The sequence below is a fragment of the Scyliorhinus torazame genome, chromosome 7, assembly GCF_047496885.1.
Source record: "Scyliorhinus torazame isolate Kashiwa2021f chromosome 7, sScyTor2.1, whole genome shotgun sequence".
Classification (NCBI taxonomy): domain Eukaryota; kingdom Metazoa; phylum Chordata; class Chondrichthyes; order Carcharhiniformes; family Scyliorhinidae; genus Scyliorhinus; species Scyliorhinus torazame.
In genome coordinates, this window is record NC_092713.1 from 107,015,963 (window position 1) to 107,032,019 (window position 16,057).

Genomic DNA, 16,057 nt, shown 5'->3' on the forward strand with positions numbered 1-16,057 from the left:
ATCACCTAAGCCAATTAATTTCACTTGAACCTAAACTTATTAAGTTAAATGTTCTCCACCACAAAGACATATCTACCCATCAGAACTTACTTGGAGCAGGTCTAGAGTTGTTTGGATCCAAAGATGAATTGTTATGAGTTTCTATTTTCTTTCACAAATATTTTGAACTTGCCATTTGCAGGTAATTTTCTGTGGGCTGCTCCTATTTTGCCACTGTTATTGCACAAAGTGTGGCAGAAGGAGAATGCTTTGGAGAAGGTGCAGAGGAGGTTAACCAGGATGTTGCCTGGTATGGAGGGCGCTAGCTATGAAGAGAGGTTGAGTAGATTAGGATTATTTTCATTAAAAAGTCAGAGGTTGAGGGGGGATCTCATTGAGGTCTACACAATCATGAGAGGTATACAGGGTGGATAGCAAGAAGTTTTTTTCCCCCAGAGTGGGGGACTCAATTACTAGGGGTCACGTGTTCAAGGTGAGAGGGGAAAAGTTTAAGGGAGAATTGCGTGGAAAGTTCTTTACGCAGAGGGTGGTGGGTGCCTGGAACGCATTGCCGGCGGAGCTGGTAGAGTGGGCACGAAAGCGTCATTTAAGATGTATCTAGACAGATACATGAATGGGCAGGGAGCAGAGCGATACAGAGCCTTGGAAAATAGGCGACAGTTTTAGATAGAGGATCTGGATTGGCGCAGGCTTGGAGGGCTGAAGGGCCTGACCTGTGCTGTAATTTCTCTTTGTTGTTTCTTTGTTCTTTGAGTACCTACTCATCTAAATGGGGTCATTGATCATGCAAGGTTTTGTAAAAAGATCAGTGAACAGTGCAAAGAGTTTGTGATGAGGAGTTTCACTGGCATTTGAATTTTCACTTGCCTTTCTTTTAGATTCTTTTCAATTATCAATTTTTTTTTAACCAATCTTACCTTGTGTGTGGTTTTGTACTTTGAGAAGGCTAATGAAATAAATGGAATTTTAGGGTGTATGGAGGAGAAATTCAAGATTTGGATTAACTCTACATGGGTACTGAATATTAAATAAATCTGAAATAACAAATTATTGGGAATGTCTAGCAAGTCAGGCAGCATGCGGACAGTATTAGCATTTCAGGTCATGTGACCCTTCTCATTGTGAAAATATGCTTCACACTAACAAAGTAAATGTTAGAGTCTATGAATTTTCTCAATGGTCCATCACATTTCTACTGGATGAAGATTAAAGGCATGCACTGAAGACAAGATGGTGCTGTTATTGACTATGTAATGAAGATTGTAAAATACTAATCCAGCACAGAAAATAAGTTTCACAAATGGAATGATCTATTCTTATTCCAGATTAAATTTAGAAACTTACAAAACATAATGTCAAAGTAAGTGATTCAAATGATTTTACTTGCTCATATTTAGTACCCACAGTTTTCATTTCTTCATAATTCTGCTTTTTTCTGTTTGAATTTCTGTTCAGTGAAGCTAAATTATTTTTGAAAGGCATTTTCACTTATTTATTAGATATTTGTGATTCTGCATGAAGAACTACAAAAATCCATTAAAAGGCATCTTTTTCTCATTTTGACAATGATTGTGCTACCTCTTATTTTTCACACAGTACTGGTTTGGCTTTTGCAGCAACCTGGTGATTTAGATCGAACACTCCCACCAGCTATTGAGATTTTTAAATGCTGTTCCTAAATTAAACATGCCAGTCAGTTGCATGTCATTCTCCCATATCACTGAGCCCCAGTATGTACTTGCTGTTCACCTCTTGACCCTATATTTCTAATACCATTAGAAAATTTTACCCTTAGACTTCTACAGATGTTGGTAATTTTCATGTCAAAGAGCATGAAAATAGCTTTGGAATTAGGTTCTCTTTATAACAATATCTTTGATTTAGGGGATGAGACATACAAAAGTGATTTAAACATATCTGAAGTGCTGGCAATTGGGGGACATAAGACCACAAATGTGCGATCTGTCTGCTCAAAGCAGTCCAAAGTAAATCCAAAAAAATTGCTTTCCATCTCCAATGATCCTTTCTTTCAGTTACAAGTCACGGGAGAGTGGTGAACTCACTCCCATTACTAATGAAACCAAGATGAAAAACATGTGGGCCGAGGTGGGAAATCAGCGTTTGACCATTTGGTGCAAGTTTCCGGAGGTAAGTTGTGTTTATTCATATGGTAAATTTTCAGACTTCTAATATTTACTGATGTTATTTTTCTCATGCCTAGAGCTATTAAATGACCTGAGATTTTTAAATTAATTCATCTTTCCACAACAGGTAGTAGCACTGTTTGATTATGAGGTCTCTGTCCCTGCTGATCTAGGATTTCATGAAGGAGATATCATCCATGTCTTAGCACAAGGTGAGAACCATAAGGCGTCACTCCAAATTACTTGAAGTTCTGAAGTATTAAATATTTATCACTACCTTTTTCTTGGGGATCCCTCCAACACAATTTTTTGGACTAGCCATTTTGTTAGTTGTTTGCAGAAAGTAGCATCTGATAAAATACCTGAAGTACCACTTGTGTATATTTGCATAGTCTCTTCAACTCCAGAAAAGCTGGGCAGCGCAGTGGTAGCACTGCAGTCTCACAGCGCTGAGGTTCCAGGTTCGATCCTGGCTCTGGGTCACTGTCCATGTGGAGTTTGCACATTCTCCCCGTGTTTGTGTGGGTTTCGCCCCCACAACCCAAAGATGTGCAAGGTAGGTGGATTGAACATGCTAAATTGCCTCCTTAATTGGAAAAAGTGAATTGGGTACTCAATTTTTTTTTTTTTAACTCCACAAAAGCTATATTTTTCTGCTTATGCTGGAAGAAAAGAAAAGTTAAAATCCAGTCAACTATTACAGAAAAAGCAATCAATACATGGAAACATAAATAAGCTGCAACACAGAAACAGATCATTCAGTTTATATTACCATTTATTGCCAGAAACCGGAGCACCAGGAGAATGCGCAGACTACGCACAGTGACCCATGCCAGGAATCGACCTGGGACCCTGGCGCTGTGAAGCAACAGTGCTAACCACTGTGCCCCGCTGCAATAACTTATGCAATGTTTAAATTAATTTGCCAATTAGATTACATTCCACAAATTTGGGTTCAGAAACAATTTCTCAATTACAAGATGACAAAGTCTAAATTGTGAACTGTGAAGTGCATGAAAGAGAAATTCAACTGCTTTCTGTTCTGTTATATTTAACTGTGTATCTATGGCCTCATGGTCTTAACACCTAAACCACTAGAAGCTGTCTACTTCTATCCTTTTTATAATTTTAAATACCCATGTCATTTTAATGAAAGGATGTGATTTTGCATGCTTTTCATATTTGTTTCTTGCTAGTAATAGGCAGCAATCTAGTAAAATTGAGCCGCAACCTCCAAATATCCTTTCCATACTGCAAAAAGACTTGCATTACCACAGACATCTCAAAGTGCTTGGCTGCCAATGAGGTACTTCTTGAAGTGGGGTCACTGCTGTAATGTAGGAAGTGTGTCAACTAATTTGCATTCTGCAAGCTCCCACAATTAGCAATTTGATAATAACCATTATTTTTATTGACGTTGAATGAGTGAAAAATATTGGCTAGTTTACTGAGGCGAACTTCCCTGCTCTTCTTCAAAATAGTGCCAGATTTTATACATCAGCAGGCAGATGGACCTAGGTTTAATGTCTTATCTAAAAGATGGCAGCTTGGTGTCATGGTCCTTCAGTACTGCACTGGATTTTCATGCTTAAGTGGGATTATACCCAGAATCTTTGAATTCAGAGACAAGTGTGCTACCTACTGAGCCACAGTTGACAATGCACACTGAGGTCTTAATATTTTATAAAACATTTATGACCTACACTCCTTGCATAAACGTAGCTACTTTTTAAATATAATATTAACTAAAGTTGAATGCCAAAATCCATCTGCTATTTCAGAGCACAATCACTGCTGTCTTTTCTGAAAATACATAATTTAAAACTTAAATTCCGTCCGCCATCTTTATTCTCTGCGGGTTTGGGTTTGGCCTTGGGCAAGTGCCACACATACATCTGCCAGTTTCAACACTACTCCCTCCCTCCAGGTTCACATCAAAATTATTTTTTTTTTAATAAATATTTTATTGAGAATTTTTGGTCAACCAACACAAATAACAATGACCTATTTTATAAACAAAATGAATAAATAATAAAAAACAAAAATGAAAACTAACCCTAATTGGCAACTGCCTTATCACAAGTAACACAAAATATAATTTAACAGTCCAATATATAATTATCTGTTGCAACGACCTATACATATTATACAGTATATATTAACAACCCTGAGAGTCCTTCTGGTTCCTCCTCTTCCCCCCCCCCCGATCCTGGGCTGCTGCTGCCTTCTTTCTTCCATTCCATCTATCTTTCTGCGAGGTATTCGACGAACGGTTGCCACCGCCTGGTGAACCCTTGAGCCGACCCCCTTAGAACGAACTTAATCCGCTCTAGCTTTATAAACCCTGCCATGTCATTTATCCAGGTCTCCACCCCCGGGGGCTTGGCTTCTTTCCACATTAACAATATCCTGCGCCGGGCTACTAGGGACGCAAAGGCCAAAACATCGGCCTCTCTCGCCTCCTGCACTCCCGGCTCTTGTGCAACCCCAAATATAGCCAACCCCCAGCTTGGTTCGACCCGGACCCCCACTACTTTTGAAAGCACCTTTGTCACCCCCATCCAAAACCCCTGTAGTGCCGGGCATGACCAAAACATATGGGTATGATTCGCTGGGCTTCTCTAGCACCTCGCACACCTATCCTCCACCCCAAAAAATTTACTGAGCCGTGCTCCAGTCATGTGCACCCTGTGTAATACCTTAAACTGAATCAGGCTTAGCCTGGCACACGAGGACGACGAGTTTACCCTGCTTAGGGCATCTGGCCACAGCCCCTCCTCGATCTCCTCCCCCAGCTCTTCTTCCCATTTCCCTTTTAGTTCATCTACCATAGTCTCCCCTTCGTCCCTCATTTCCCTATATATATCTGACACCTTACCATCCCCCACCCATGTCTTTGAGATCACTCTGTCCTGCACCTCATGCGTCTGGAGTTGCGGGAATTCCCTCACCTGTTGCCTCGCAAAAGCCCTCAGTTGCATATACCTGAATGCATTCCCTTGGGGCAACCCATATTTCTCGGTCAGCGCTCCCAGACTCGCAAACTTCCCATCCACAAACAGATCTTTCAGTTGCGTTATTCCTGCTCTTTGCCACATTCCATATCCCCCATCCATTCCCCCCGGGGCAAACCTATGGTTGTTTCTTATCGGGGACCCCCCCCCCCCCCCCAAGGCTCCAGTCTTTCCCCTATGCCGTCTCCACTGTCCCCAAATCCTCAGTGTAGCCACCACCACCGGGCTTGTGGTGTAGTTCCTCGGTGAGAACGGCAATGGGGCTGTCACCATAGCCTGTAGGCTAGTCCCCCTACAGGACGCCCTCTCTAATCTCTTCCACGCCGCTCCCTCCTCCTCTCCCATCTACTTACTTACCATTGAAATATTAGCGGCCCAATAATACTCACTTAGGCTCGGTAGTGCCAGCCCCCCCCCCCCCCCCCCTTATCCCTGCTACGCTGTAAGAATCCCTTCCTCACTCTCGGGGTCTTCCCGGCCCACACAAAACCCATGATGCTCTTTTCAATCCTTTTTTTAAAAAGCCTTCGTGATCACCACCGGGAGGCACTGAAACACAAAGAGGAATCTCGGGAGGACCACCATTTTAACCGCCTGCACCCTCCCTGCCAGTGACAGGGATACCATATCCCATCTCTTGAAATCCTCCTCCATTTGTTCCACCAACCGCGTTAAATTTAACCTATGCAATGTGCCCCAATTCTTGGCTATCTGGATCCCCAGGTAACGAAAGTCCCTTGTTACCTTCCTCAACGGTAGGTCGTCTATTTCTCTACTCTGCTCCCCTGGATGCACCACAAACAACTCACTTTTCCCCATGTTCAATTTATACCCTGAAAAATCCCCAAGTATCCGCATTATTTCTGGCATCCCCTCCGCCGGGTCTGCCACGTATAGTAGCAAATCGTCCGCATACAAAGATACCCGGTGTTCTTCTCCTCCTCTAAGTACTCCCCTCCACTTCTTGGAACCCCTCAACGCTATCGCCAGGGGCTCAATCGCCAGTGCAAACAATAATGGGGACAGAGGGCATCCCTGCCTTGTCCCTCTATGGAGCCGAAAATATGCAGATCCCCGTCCATTCGTGACCACGCTCGCCATCGGGGCCCTATACAACAGCTGCACCCATCTAACATACCCCTCTCCAAAACCAAATCTCCTCAACACCTCCCACAAATAATCCCACTCCACTCTATCAAATGCTTTCTCGGCATCCATCGCCACTACTATCTCCGTTTCCCCCTCTGGTGGGGCCATCATCATTACCCCTAACAGCCTCCGTATATTAGTGTTCAGCTGTCTCCCCTTCACAAACCCAGTTTGGTCCTCGTGGACCACCCCCGGGACACATTCCTCTATTCTCATTGCCATTACCTTGGCCAGGATCTTGGCATCTACATTTAGGAGGGAAATAGGTCTGTAGGACCCGCATTGTAGTGGGTCCTTTTCCTTCTTTAAGAGAAGCGATATCGTTGCTTCAGACATAGTCGGGGGCAGTTGTCCCCTTTCCTTTGCCTCATTAAAGGTCCTCGTCGATACCGGGGCGAGCAAGTCCACATATTTTCTATAGAATTCGACTGGGAATCCATCCGGTCCCGGGGCCTTTCCCGCCTGCATGCTCCTAATTCCTTTCACCACTTCTTCTACCTCGATCTGTGCTCCCAGTCCCACCCTTTCCTGCTCTTCCACCTTGGGAAATTCCAGCCGATCCAAGAAGCCCATCATTCTCTCCCTCCCATCCGGGGGTTGAGCTTCATATAATTTTTTATAAAATGTCTTGAACACTCCATTCACTCTCTCCGCTCCCTGCTCCATCTCTCCTTCCTCATCCCTCACTCCCCCTATTTCCCTCGCTGCTCCCCTTTTCCTCAATTGGTGTGCCAGCAACCTGCTCGCCTTCTCCCCATATTCGTACTGTACACCCTGTGCCTTCCTCCATTGTGCCTCTGCAGTGCCCGTAGTCAGCAAGTCAAATTCTACATGTAGCCTTTGCCTTTCCCTGTACAGTCCCTCCTCTGGTGCTTCCGCATATTGTCTGTCCACCCTCAAAAGTTCTTGCAGCAACCGCTCCCGTTCCTTACTCTCCTGCTTCCCTTTATGTGCCCTTATTGATATCAGCTCCTCTCTAACCACCGCCTTCAGCGCCTCCCAGACCACTCCCACCTGGACCTCCCCATTATCATTGAGTTCCAAGTACTTTTCAATGCACCCCCTCACCCTTGAGACACACCCCCTCATCTGCCATTAGTCCCATGTCCATTCTCCAGGGTGGGCGCCCTCCTGTTTCCTCCCCTATCTCCAAGTCTACCCAGTGTGGAGCGTGATCCGAAATGGCTATAGCCGTATACTCCGTTCCCCTCACCTTCGGGATCAACGCCCTTCCCAGCACAAAGTCTATTCGCGAGTAGACTTTATGGACATAGGAGAAAAACGAGAACTCCTTACTCCTAGGTCTGCTAAATCTCCACTGGTCTACACCTCCCATCTGCTCCATAAAATCTTTAAGTACCTTGGCTGCTGCCGGCCTCCTTCCAGTCCTGGACTTCGACCTATCCAGCCCTGGTTCCAACACCGTGTTAAAGTCTCCCCCCATTATCAGCTTTCCCATCTCTAGGTCCGGAATGCGTTCTAGCATCCGCCTCATAAAATTGGCATCATCCCAGTTCGGGGCATATACGTTTACCAAAACCACCGTCTCCCCCTGTAGTTTGCCATTCACCATCACGTATCTGCCCCCGTTATCCGCCACGAGTCTTTGCCTCGAACATTACCCACTTCCCCACTAATATAGCTACCCCCCTGTTTTTCGCATCTAGCGCCGAATGGAACACCTGCCCCACCCATCCTTTGCGTAGCCTAACCTGGTCTATCAGTTTCAGGTGCGTTTCCTGTAACATAACCACATCTGCCTTAAGTTTCTTAAGGTGTGCGAGTACCCGTGCCCTCTTTATCGGCCCGTTCAGCCCTCTCACGTTCCACGTAATCAACCGGGTTGGGGGGCTTCCTACCCCCCTCCACGTAATCAACCGGGTTGGGGGGCTTCCTACCCCCCCCCCCCCCCCCCCAAATGTCGATTAGCCATCCCCTTTTTCCAGCTCCTCACCCGGTTCCCACGCAGCTGTATCTCCCCCAGGCGGTGCCCCCCCGCCCATCCCCTCCCATACCAGCTCCCCCCTCTCCCCAGCAGCAGCAACCCAGTAATTCCCCCCTCCCACCCCCCCCCCCCCCGCTAGATCCCCCGCTAGCGTAATTACTCCCCCCATGTTGCTCCCAGAAGTCAGCAAACTCTGGCCGACCTCGGCTTCCCCCCCCGTGCCCTCGGCTCGCACCGTGCGACGCCCCCTCCTTCCTGCTTCTCTATTCCCGCCATGATTATCATAGCGCGGGAACCAAGCCCGGGCTTCTCCCTTGGCCCCGCCCCCAATGGCCAACGCCCCATCTCCTCCACCTCCCCTCCTCCCCCCATCACCACCTGTGGAAGAGAGAAAAGTTACCACCTCGCAGGATTAGTACATAAAACTCCTCTTTCCCCCTTTTTAACCCCCCTCTTCGCCCCCCCACATTCGCCCCACCACTTTGTTCAAACGTTCTTTTTAATAACCCGCTCATTCCAGTTTTTCTTCCACAATAAAAGTCCACGCTTCATCCGCCGTCTCAAAGTAGTGGTGCCTCCCTCGATATGTGACCCACAGTCTTGCTGGTTGCAGCATTCCAAATTTTATCATCTTTTTATGAAGCACCGCCTTGGCCCGATTAAAGCTCGCCCTCCTTCTCGCCACCTCCGCACTCCAGTCTTGATAAACGCGGATCACCGCGTTCTCCCATTTACTGCTCCGAGTTTTCTTTGCCCATCTAAGGACCATTTCTCTATCCTTAAAACGGAGGAATCTCACCACTATGGCTCTGGGAATTTCTCCTGCTCTCGGTCCTCGTGCCATCACTCGGTATGCTCCCTCCACCTCCAACGGACCCGCCGAGGCCTCCGCTCCCATTAACGAGTGCAGCATCGTGCTCACATATGCCCCGAATTCCGCTCCCTCCGCACCTTCAGGAAGACCAAGAATCCTCAGGTTGTTCCTCCTTGCATTGTTCTCCAGTGCCTCCAACCTTTCCACACATCGTTTCTGATGTGCCTCATGCGTCTCCGTCTTCACCACCAGGCCCTGTATGTCGTCCTCATTCTCGGCTGCCTTTGCCTTCACGACCCGAAGCTCCCGCTCCTGGGTCTTTTGTTCCTCCTTTAGCCCTTCGATCGCCTGTAGTATCGGGGCCAACAGCTCTTTCTTCATTTCCTTTTTGAGCTCTTCCACACAGCATTTCAAGAACTCTTGTTTTTCAGGGCCCCATGTTAAACTGCCACCTTCCGACGCCATCTTGGTTTTTGCTTGCCTTCCTTGCCGCTGGTCTAAAGGATCCACTGCAATCCGGCCACTTTCTCCTCCTTTTTTCATCCGTATCCAGGGGGGATTCCCTTCTGGTTTACCGCACAGTGTTTTTAGCCGTCAAAATTGCCGTTGGGGCTCCTATCAAGAGCCCAAAAGTCCGTTTCACCGGGAGCTGCCGAAACGTGCGACTCAGCTGGTCATCGCCGCACCCAGAAGTCCACATCAAAATTATTGATATATACAGTAATCAAAAGTGGTCCCAGAACTGAATCCTATGGAACATCACTATCCACGGTGGAAAAACTGCCCTAAACTTCTCCCCTCTCTCCCTTCCAAACAACTTTACTATTCTCCCTCATGATCCCAAGATGCATCCTGTCAGGCCGTAGCATGTCATCTTCATTTGAGCTGAACTAGGTTATCTAAAATGTCCATCATAATAGTACACAGTGGTTAGCATTGCTGCCTCACGGCGGTGAGGTCCCAGGTTCGATCCCGGCTCTGGGTCACTGTCCGTGTGGATTTTGCACATTCTCCCCATGTTTGCGTGGGTTTTGCCCCCACAACCCAAAGATGGGCAGGGTAGGTGGATTGGCCACGCTAAATTGTCCCTTAATTGGAAAAAATGAATTGGGCACTCTAAATTTTTTTTAATTAAAAAAAAAAAAATAAAAAAAATAATAGTACTCCTTCTACATTCGGCCACTTCTGAATGAATCTCTTAAGATATTCTTTTTGGTAAAGGCAAAATATTTCTTAAATACCACTGTCGTTTATTGTTTTGTTTTTTTAAATGGACAATTTTCTCCTCTTAAGGGTCCTCACTTGTTTTTAATTTTATTTACTGATATTCCTTTAAAAATATTTACCCATGCATCTTAGCTTTCCTTATCCTGGTCTATTTCTGCATGAATGGTGGCATTTTTGAAAAGGAACAAACATTGGCAGCACAGTGGTTAGTACAGTTGCTTCACAGCTCCAGGATCCCAGGTTCGATTCCTGGCTTGGGGCACTATGCAGAATCTGCATGTTCTCCCAGTGTCTGCGTGTGTTTCCTCCGGTGCTCCGGTTTCCTCCCACACGCCAAAGATGTGCAGGTTAGGTGGATTGGTCATGCTAAATTGCCCTTCGAGTCCAAAAATTGGTTTGGTAGGGTTACTGGGTTTCCGGGATAGGGTGGAGGTGTGGACTTGAGTCGGGTGCTCTTTACAAGGGCCGGTGCAGACTCGTTGGGCCGAATGGCCTCCTTCTGCAATTTAAATTCACTGTAAATTCTATGGACAATGGTTAATGTATACACACCTACTTTGTGAAAGTTAGCAAAAATAGGAGAACTTAATTATGAATCTATGAAGTAAATTCAATCATTGTAGTCACAAATCTACTTGTGGTGAACCACTGTATTATATTGTACATACTGTTCTTATTGTATTTACTGTTTGTTACATGTCTGGGTTTGTCCCTGCTGGCTCTGCCCCTTGGGCTCAAGTATAAAGGTAGCTAACTTCCAGCCCTGCCCTCATTCTGGGACTGGCTGCCAGCAGGTATCTTTTAGCTGATTAAAGCCACAGTTTACTCTTCCGACTCTCTGCTGTCGTCATTGATGGTACATCAATTTAATCAGCTAAAATGTTAAGATGGATCCTTCGCTCAACCCTGATCGCCTGGAGCTGGACTCGCAAGTAGCCGACGCCACTGCCACGTTTGAACACTGGCTAAGCTGCTTCGAATCTTACATTGATTCCTCCGCCGCCGCTGAGACCCACAAGCTGAGAGTCCGCAACACCCGGGTGAGCCCACAAGTTTTCCTTCTTATCAGAGGCGCTACCTCGTACGAGGATGCGATAACTCTGTTGAAGGGGCAGTATGTTAAGGAAGTCAACGAGGTGTACGCTAGGCATCTCCTTGCCACGAGGCGACAGCGCCCCGGAGAATCACAAGCTGAATTTCTGCGCGCCTTGCGGGTACTCGGCCGGAACTGCAGTTGTAAGGCGGTATCGGCTGTCAAGCACACCGAATTGCTGATCCGGGACGCCTATGTCGCAGGCATAAAATCTAACTACATCCGCCAGCGCCTACCAGAAGGGGGTACACTCTACCTCCAAGACACAGTACAACTCTCTTGGAAGTGGCCTTTCATAACATGGATGCCTACACCTCTGACCAGGCGGCACCCTCGTGGGCGCCGCAGGCCTGTGCCGCGCAGCGACCCGCCAACTCCGGAGGCCCGAAATGTTACTTCTGTGGCCAGGGTAAGCACCCCAGCCAACACTGCCCAGCGAGGAGCACGATCTGCAACGGGTGCGGAAAGAAGGACCATTTCTCTAGAGTCTACCAGGCCCGACCTGTTTCTAAACCCAGCAGCGCTGAGTGTAGCCTGTGGGGACCGCCCCCATCTTCCACGTCATCCGTCACGTGCGACCCATGGGGGCCGCCATCTTGGAATCACCCCACCGCCTCCCGGAACCCCAGCTAACCAGACCGTACACTGGCCTCCGCTACCCTCGATTAGCCCACCCACATTCCGAAGCTCGCCTCCATTACCCTCGACCAATCTCGACCTCATCACCTCACTAAATCCACGATGGCCGTCCGGATCAACTGCCACGAGACTCCGGGAGCACGGAGAGTTTCATTCACCCAGATACGGTACGGCGCTGCTCCCTCCCAATTTTACCCGCGATCCAATAAATCTCCCTGGCTTCCGAGTCACATTCCGTGGAAGTCCGTGGGTACTGTGTCGCAACCCTTACAGTACGGGGCGTTGAATCCAAAAGTTTCAAGCTCTACGTCCTCCCCAAACTCTGCGCTGCCCTACTACTAGTTCTAGATTTCCAATGCCACCTCAAAAGTCTTACCTTGGAGTTCGATGGATCCCTGCCCCCTCTCACCGCCTGTAGCCTCTCGACCCTCAAGGTCGCACCACCCCCGCTCTTTGCTAACCTCACCCTGGACTGTAAGCCCGTCGCCACTAGGAGCAGACGATACAGTGCTCGGGACAAGGCCTTTATCAGCTCGGAGGTCCAGCGACTCCTGCGGGAAGGGATCGTAGAGGCCAGTACTAGAGGCCCTGGGAGACCCCAAGTGGTGGTCGTCAAAACTGGGGAGAAGCACCGGATGGTCATCGACTACAGTCAGACCATCAACCGGTACACGCAGCTCTATGCGTACCCTCTCCCTCCCGCATATCTGACATGGTCAATCAGGTTGCGCAGTACCGAGTCTTCTCCACTATTGACTTGAGGTCAGTGTACCACCAGCTCCCTATCCGCCCGGAGGACCGCCAATACACAGCCTTAGAGGCGGCCATCTGCCTCGACCACTTCCTCAGGGTCCCCTTCGGCATCACCAATTGGGTCTCGGTCTTCCAACAGGAGATGGACCGAATGGTTGACCAGTACGAGCTGCAGGCCACGTTCCCGTATCTGGATGTCACCATCTGCGGCCATGACACTAACCTCCAGCATTTCCTCCACACCGCTAAGCTCCTTAACCTAACATACAATAAGGAGAAATGTGTTTTCCGCAGAACCCGCCTAGCCATCCTTGGCTACGTTGTGGAAAACGGTGTCCCGATCCCGACCGCATGCGCTCCCTCCTGGAACTTCCATTCCCCCATTGCCCCAAGGCCCTGAAGAGATGCCTGGGGTTCTTTTCCTATTATGCCCAGTGGGTCCCCAATTATGCGGACAAGGCCCGCCCCACTCATTAAATCCACCATTTTTCCCCTGACAGCCGAGGCCTGCCTGGCCTTCAACCACATCAAAACAGATATTGCCAAAGCCACGGTGCATGCAATAGATGAATCCATCCCGTTCCAGGTGGAGAGCGATGCGTCTGACTTTGCTCTGGCCGCTACCCTCAACCAGGCGGGCAGGCCCGTGGCTTTCTTCTCCCGTACCCTCCAGGGCTCCAAAATTCGACACTCCTCCGTCGAGAAGGAAGCCCAGTCCATTGTGGAAGCTGTGCAACATTGAAGGCATTACCTGGCTGGCAGGCTATTCATTCCTCACTGACCAACGGTCGGTTGCCTTCATGTTCAATAACACACAGCGGGGCAACATCAAGAATGACAAGATCCTAAGGTGGAGGATTGAACTCTCCACCTATAATTATATCTTCTATCGACCTGGGAAGCTCAATGAGCCTCCAGATGCCCTATCCCGCAGTACATGTGCCAGCGCACAAGTAGACCCGACTTCGGTCCCTCCACAATGACCTCTGTCACTCGGGGGTCACCCGTTTTAAAATTTTTTAGCAAGGCCCGCAACCTGTCTTACTCCATCGAGGAGGTCAGGACCATGACCAGGGACTGCCAGGTCTGCGCGGAGTGCAAACCGCACTTCTCTCTGCCGGATAGAGCACACCTGGTAAAGGCCTCCCCCGCCCCTTTGAGCGCCTCAGCATCGATTTCAAGGGGGTTCCTCCCCTCCACTGACCGTAATGTGTACTTTTTCAACATCATTGATGAGTACTCACGTTTCCCTTTCGACATCCCGTGCCCTGATATGAACTCTGCCAGTCATTAAGGCCCTGCACGGCTTCTTCACCTGTTCGGTTTCCCCACTTACATCCATAGCGATCGGGGTTCCTCTTTCATGAGTGATGAGCTGCATCAGTTCCTGCTTAGCAAGGGCATCGCCTCAAGCAGGACTACCAGCTACAACCCCTGGGGAAACGGACAGGTGGAGAGTGAGAACGCGATGGTCTGGAAGGCCATCCTTCTTGCCCTACGGTCTAGAAGTCTCCCTGTCTCCCGCTGGCAGGTCCTTCCCGATGCGCTCTACTCCATCCGGTCGCTCCTGTGTACCGCCACTAATGCGACACCTCATGAGAGAATGTTTGTTTCCCCCAGGACGTCCACCTCAGGGGTCTCTCTTCCGTCCTGGCTGACGGTCCCAGGACCCGTCCTCCTCCAGAAGCATGCGAGAAGTCACAAGTCGGAACCCCTGGTCGAACAGGTCCTTCTCCTCCATGCTAACCCCCAATATGCCTACGTGGCACACCATGACGGGCGGGACGACACAGTTTCCCTTCGGGACTCGGCACCCGCAGGTTCCCCAGCGATTATCACCACTACCCCGACACTACACTGTCTCCCTCCGTTGCTACTTATCCGGAATACAACACGCTCCTGGAAATGCAGGCCTCAACACTTCATCCGACACCAGTGTCCTCACCACAGACTGGACTGAGGCGATCACAGCGGAAGGTCACAGCCCCCGACAGACTCGATCTCTAATTCAACCCGTCCACGTCACCCCCGCCGGACTCTCTTTTTTTTTTTTTTAAACAGGGGGTGAATGTGGTGAACCACTGTATTATATTGTACATACTGTTCTTTCTTATTGTACTTACTGATTGTTACATGTCTGGGTTTGTCCCTGCTGGCTCTGCCCCTCGGGCTCAAGTATAAAGGTAGCTAACCTCCAGCCCTGCCCTCATTCTGGGACCGGCTGCCAGCGGAATCTTTTAGCTGATTAAAGCCATAGTTTACTCTTCCGACTCTCGTCTGTCATCATTGATGGTACATCACTACTTTTCTTCGAAGTCATCAAACTTGGACATCTCTCTGGTATCTTGTCTCAGATGTGTTGTTTAAACATACTTTCACTACTTTGCTTTCTTTCACAGTGAACAATAATTGGCTGGAAGGACAATGCAAAGGAAACACTGGTATCTTCCCAGCAACGTTTGTCAAAGAATTAAGCATGGTTGAAATTATGAATTCAGGAATGTAAAGCTCATGCAAGTGTGTGCAGATTTTGATGTGGGCTCTTTCTCCTAGGGTTATACTTGAATGATTATCCACAGAAAAGGTGTTTTAGTGATTTGAACTTTTAAAGTTGATTTTTCCAAACGTTCTTGAATTTAGGTTTGTGACTGCTGCCAAAGGATTGAGAAAATGCTGAATTTCCATTGCGTATTGTGTTGCAAGGCAATGTAACTTGCACCACTCAATTGTTTTGTATGAAGTCAGAGCATATTGTACAACCACAATGTGACCTTCTTGAACATCAACCAACATCTTGCTTTCCCAAAAATGTTTGTTTTGAATGCCCTTTGGTTTCTTCCTCTGAAGTTGTAACTGCAACTAAGTCAAATTGTTTGGCTGCTCCACTGATTCCATTCTCAGATGACCAAAAACAAAATACAATTTTTACTTTGGAGGAATGAGTGGATTCCAATACATATTATTTCTGCAATAACAAGGAATGAAAATAAACCTATAATGGATCAGATTGTTTTTCCTCTCATTCATCAGTTGTTGATTAGTAAGTGATTGATTAGTGAATATTTTTCTCACTGCAAAAACAAAATGAAACAGGTTTACAGCATCCAACATCGCCTACCTGAGCTCTTCAATGACTGGGGTTATAGTGGTCATCTTCTTTGATTCAACCTAAGTGACTGAAATTTATTAGAACAATCTTATAATTCCATTTTAAAAAATCTTAGCAAGAGGTTAAAGCATAGAAAGTAACTATAGACCCTTGTATGAGATGGTGTTCGC

The 16,057-nt window shown here is 47.7% G+C and overlaps 1 protein-coding gene across 1 annotated transcript in view; it reads left to right on the forward strand.

The window, feature by feature from the left end:
- ncf2 (neutrophil cytosolic factor 2) overlaps window positions 1–15,785 on the forward strand; it is a 74,448-nt gene extending 58,663 nt beyond the window's left edge. The window contains exons 13-15 of the mRNA XM_072511226.1: window positions 2,034–2,148; window positions 2,272–2,356; window positions 15,178–15,785. Coding sequence (XP_072367327.1) covers window positions 2,034–2,148; window positions 2,272–2,356; window positions 15,178–15,284 — 307 coding nt within the window. The 3' untranslated portion in view covers window positions 15,285–15,785. The remainder of the gene's footprint in view (window positions 1–2,033; window positions 2,149–2,271; window positions 2,357–15,177) is intronic.
- Window positions 15,786–16,057: the final 272 nt, after the last annotated feature.